Genomic DNA, 5,403 nt, shown 5'->3' with positions numbered 1-5,403 from the left:
CATGTGAAAAGTGAGAAGCAAGGCCTAGATCAAAAAGAGCTCAGTGGTACTCGTCTGCGCAAAATTTGAATTTCTTTTTATAGCTTCAGAAGAGGCCTGATGCGAGGCCACGTGTCACCGAGACACAATTTTTGCTGGACTGGGTCTGCCTTTTGTAACCTTGTCAACATGTACCCTTATCTGCCAGCTTGCTCTTGACAGCTGCGCGGATAGTGGCGCCCAGTGTAGAAGCAGTGATTTGAAGAGACGCCCTTGTTGCTGTTTGAAAGGCCTTTGTAACAAAGGTTGGGTTTGGTGTTATCAATCTGAGGTTGAGAACAATTCACACTCAGCAACTTTCGTAAAGTAGAAATGATGCGGCTGACGATATGGCGCACAAGTAATCAATGCACAAGCGATACACTGCACGTGTTCAGTTGAAATGCGAACGAATGTCGATGTTGTACACGTGTATCTGCCTTGCTTCTGCGACATGAATATCCGAGTCAGGATGCACAATTGCGAAATGCGTGCTGCAAACATACATAGGAAGGGCCGTAAGTCGCGTTTACCGGCCAAATCCCGCAGGCGTATTCTATATTCTAATCTTGTCTGTGCCGTAGCAAAAACCCGAGGAAATTTCAAATCAACCTTGAGCAAGAAATGGCTGTTTGCGCTTCCAGCTGGTAACTTCATCAGACTGTTTATCGCGCAGACTGCTGCAAATTGGCAGCTCAAGAGTTCACATGTACAAGATCTAGACCTCTCCCGTGCCGCTCGACAAAACTGTCCCTGATACAGTACAGTACTTGCCGTTTTATATTCTTTCAATCACATTCCACTGGGGACTAGTCCACTACACCAGTCCACTGTTTTTTGTTTTTTCCGCAGGGAAAGCCGCTTCCTCCGTTGCAGTCTTCAAGCATCAAAATGGCGATGTTGCCGTTGGGAACAATTCTGCTCTGTGACGGCCGGCGCGGGCGTTGTAGCCACTTTCGGCTTGACGTGTGGGTTGGAATGGCGACAAGGATGGCTGATAAGCATCCGCTTTAAGATAGAATTATTACGGCGTACAGAACGGTGTGATATCGGGATGTGCACACAAGTTGATCATGGAGCAGACTAGAATTTGCAGTGCTACCAAAAAGGGAAGCACTCTGTTAGCGCCTTGTAACTGACATGAAATTGTGGTGCAACTGAGAATAGGACGCGCCGGCGAAGGCTCAGTGCGACTTCTTATAAGCTCACTGAAGCCGCCGAAAGGTCGGGGGAAAAGAGGTCACCGGCGGTAAACCAATCTTTGCTTTGTTTCAACTTTCGTTCTTGCTTTGACGCTGTAGCGTCTAAAGCGTGTATCTAGTGTCTATCGGACCATTGTCCTCATATGAGGACATTATTCGACCTATTTTATTCTTGACTTCCGCTTTCTCGACAAGAAAGAAAACGATAGCCGTGCCACCGTACTTGACTTCTGACTTGGGGCCAGAAAGTACTTTGTGAGAATTGCTTTGTTCTTCCTGGTTGTTTTTTGATATGCCTGGAAAAGAAGTTTTTTTTTAACCACCTTAAAACCAACCGTATGTAAAATAACTTCAAAACAAAAAAGGACAGTTTAAAAAGGCAACTTGGTACTCAATCTGCATTATATTCTTAAGCTTTCTGCGTATTCGAAGCTGCCATCCCGGTGTTCTGCAAGATGCTGCTGCCAAAAACAAGCACGTTAAGGAAATAGTGCTCAGGGTAGCTTTTTGAATGTTCAGTTTAATTTATATACTTTTGCAAAAAAACAGTTGTACTCATATGAGGACATCGCCGTCCTCATATGCATGTGTATGAGGACAAGCCCCGGTCGGATAGACACTAGACAACAAAGTGACCTCATAATATGAGACGTCAAATGGCCTGATATTACGAGGCCATTTGACGTCATAAGAAGGCTATTTTTCAATTTATTTTTCTCGACTTGGGCCTGCTTAAAGAGAAGGAAGACGGTACTGTACCCCCGCCACCGCGGTTTGAATTCTGGGTCTCAAAGAATGAAGTCTGGTGGGAGCTGCGCGTTCTTTGCAGTCATTTTATGAATGCCTGAAATAGAATCTTTTTTGCACAACTTTAAACGGCTTGTGTTGAAATCTTGGAAACAAAAACGCCTGTGTAAAATGTCAACCAGGTGAAGAAACTTGATTGGATTCTTATTCTTCGGTCTACTCACGACTGCTATCCCGATAGCATGGAAGGTGTTACTGCCGGATGCATGTACGCTAAAGAAATGGTGTCGAAATTGACTTTGCAAGGTTTCGATTTAATGAATAATTTTTTGCAAAAAAGCTGGCCTCCTATTTCATTGGGAGGAGGTTCGTGTATTTACTATTTTTCCAAGGACATCCGCACGTAAAAGGATTCAAGGAAAAAGGATGGCAGCAGCGGACTCTGATAAATGGAATGGGAAATGAATGGTAAAACAGAAAGAGACATGCCGGGACGAAAGAGGCCGCCGAGGCTAGAATAGCAGAGCTCAAGTGGTGAATCATTGGTGGCACTCGAGGTCATTAGCCAACTAGCTACAGTAGGTCGTCAGGATGTCAACGCTCGGCATACTGACAGCATCTTTAAGCTGCACGCTACTTCCGGGAGGTTCTTACGCGAAACGTGTACACGAACGCAAAACTTTCTTGGACCTATTGGCTTCCGCAATGACACCTTTCAGGGCACCGGGATACTGTAACAGTTTTGAATAGACTGCAAGACTAAGAATCCATTAAACTTCACCCATAAACAGTACCCAGTTGCTTTGTTAAGGGGGTGTTTCGGTTTCGTAGTTATCAATTCAACACGCTTCAAGGTTGCTCAAAACAGTTTCTTTGCTACGCATTTCTGAAAACGACCGGTGAATACATATAGTTGTGAATATAATAAATTCTTCCGCAACGGAATTCAAGTACGCTTAAAAGCCTCAGATGAGTCAGTTAATTTCATATGAGGTCACATCTCATCTACAGGGTGCTGGCATTCGCTACTTGGTCCGTTTTAGAAAAATGGGAAAACTTGAGGGGGGAAGAGGATATCTCGGGACGGAAAGCAGCGATGCTTGTCTTTATTGCTGATGCCAGCACGGCATCACCATAAGACCTAAACGTGTCTTCTTTAAGACTTATTTGCTCTCGAGATATGGCGCACGCCACCGCAGTTGCTGGCACATCATCGTAGGGGACGCATTGCATATGATCTTTCTAAGCGATACTACCCTTCGAAGGGTACATACGTATATGGCGAACACGTTGAAACGCGCAAGCATGGAGATCGTACCGTGTGATGTTCAAAGTGGATGAGTATGTGTCTTGCGTTTCAGCGCTGCACTCGCGACTGGTGCCGAAGCCGTGGATTTCGCTGTTTCTATGTGTGTAACACGGCCTCCTTCCGGCGCTGATAACCATCGGTCGCAGTACGGCGCCCCACACCAACAAACAGCCGGCCCCCCACGGGGAGGGCAAAGAAAAGAGGAGGGGTTCGCGTCCAGCACCCAGAACGACTTACAAAGTGCATCAGAACGATTCGTCCCTTCCCGTCGGCCTCGTGTTTGCGTCACACAACTCTCGGCTGAGCGCCACCTCCGTGGACTCCCGTCGGCCCCGTGACCCTCCACTAAACATTACCTTGCATCCACCGCCATTCCCAGACACGTTCCTACCAACGCCATCTGCCGCCGCGTCGCGCCCTCCAGCGCGCGTCCGCAACCCATCCCCCGTCACGACGTTGCGCCGCGCCGCGCACTGCCAAGCTTGCGCCCGCGCCACTCGCGAGCAGCGCCCCGCGACCGGCGCACGACGCACCGGGCAGCATCACGCGGGCACGCCGAGCGCGCCCATTGGCGCAGGGAGGGCGGACGCGGCAGCCACGATAGATGTCACTTTCTGACAAATGTCAGACGTCGAGTGGCGGGTCCGCACGCGCGGGTCTCGAGTGCGGGGCGCGCGTGCAGTCATGTGCGACCGGCGCGAGCGTGACCGCGCGCGACTCGCGGAGGGGGGTTGGCGACGGGGTTGGCGACGGGGTTGGCGGCGGGGTTGGCGGCGGGGTTGGCGACGGAGGGCGAAGGGCCTGTGTGCGAAGGGAGGTGGTGGGCAGGATGGCAGATGGGGGATATATTTTTATTACACAGTGAAGGTGAAGCTGGCGATGGTGGCCTTGTTCCCGAGGTCGGAGACGCCGGAGCGCGTGAGGATGACGTTCCCGAAGAGGGAGACGCGGAGGTTCCAGTTCGTCTCCCCGCGCCGGCAGTTGTTGAAGTGCGTGAGAACGGCCGTGTACTTGCCCTTCTCGAGTTCGTTGCCCAGGCGGTACAGAACGGCCTCCTTCCCCGCGGGGAGGAGCACGCACCCGGCGACGTTGTTATCGTTGTTCAGCTTGCCCACCTCGCTGTTAGGGTTCCCCTTGGCCAGAATGTCGCCGTCCGGCTCGATCACGCTCAGGTCCAGGTCGTCAGCCGAGTCCCAGAATAGCTCCACCAGGAGCTGCGGGTTGCGCGTTGTGAACGACACACAGCTCCTCTTGCGGGTGCTCTTCACCGTGGTGCGGACGAACCCGTCATCACCCAGCAGGTCGTACTCCGTGATCGGGAGCACGACACATAGATCCTCGAGGTAGTCAAACTGGTTGCCGCGGAGCGGTTGGCGGCCGATGCCCTTGCGCCCGCCGAGAAACGGAACCTCGAATGTGCCGAAGAAGTTGGGGCCGAACGGCGGCGCGAGCCCGCGCGGCGCGAACGTGGAGATGCGCTTGCGCGCCGGGCCGCGCTTGGACGCGGACACGCGTGCCTCGCCCGTCGCGCGGATGAGGCCCAGCTGGCCGTGCGACTCGTCCAGCAGGCAGATGAACGGCGACAGCGAGACGTCCGGCGCGCGGATCAGGATACGCGCGCCCGGCACGCGCGGCGTGTCGAAGCCGTCGGCCTTGCACAGGCGGAAGCGGCAGCGCGCACCGCACTGCGCGAGCGCGAGGGGGACAAGGAGCACCAGCAGCAGGAGCGAGAGGGGGGAAGCCATGGCGCGACGGTACGGCCGGATTGGTGGGGATGATGCGGGAAGGGGTGGCGGCCGATGGGGAGGGGGGGGAGGGGGGAGGGGGGTGTTAGTTTTATAAAGAGGAAGGCATGTGGAGAGACGTTGAGCTGCGAGTGGAAGGGCTGCGGCTGCGGAGGGAGGGCGGTACGTAGCGCGGGGGGAGGGCGGCCGTGGCTGAGATGGCTGGCGGTAGAGCGGCGCAGCTGCGGACCGTGACGCGCGTCACTCGGGCGCCGAGACATTTGACGCTGACATCTGGAACGGGAAGACGGCAGTACAGAGTGGCAGTCAAGCGTTACGTATCTCCTACGCCGCGCGCTGACAGAGCGCGTGCAAGCCCCGGACACCGGACCCGCAACTCCTG

The 5,403-nt window shown here is 53.4% G+C and overlaps 2 protein-coding genes across 2 annotated transcripts; both read left to right on the top strand.

The window, feature by feature from the left end:
- The first annotated feature begins 3,897 nt into the window (after positions 1–3,897).
- On the top strand, positions 3,898–4,623 carry CHC_T00004875001 (hypothetical protein). The gene has a single exon (XM_005716295.1). The coding sequence runs from the start codon at positions 3,898–3,900 to the stop codon at positions 4,621–4,623; it is 726 nt and encodes a 241-aa protein (XP_005716352.1).
- Positions 4,624–4,656: 33 nt separating this feature from the next.
- On the top strand, positions 4,657–5,118 carry CHC_T00004874001 (hypothetical protein). The gene has a single exon (XM_005716294.1). It carries the CDS (start codon positions 4,657–4,659, stop codon positions 5,116–5,118), a length of 462 nt encoding a protein of 153 aa, XP_005716351.1.
- Positions 5,119–5,403: the final 285 nt, after the last annotated feature.

This window comes from Chondrus crispus, genomic scaffold (assembly GCF_000350225.1).
Source record: "Chondrus crispus Stackhouse genomic scaffold, scaffold_256, whole genome shotgun sequence".
Taxonomy (NCBI): domain Eukaryota; phylum Rhodophyta; class Florideophyceae; order Gigartinales; family Gigartinaceae; genus Chondrus; species Chondrus crispus.
This window is presented reverse-complemented; position numbering and strand designations above follow the sequence as displayed.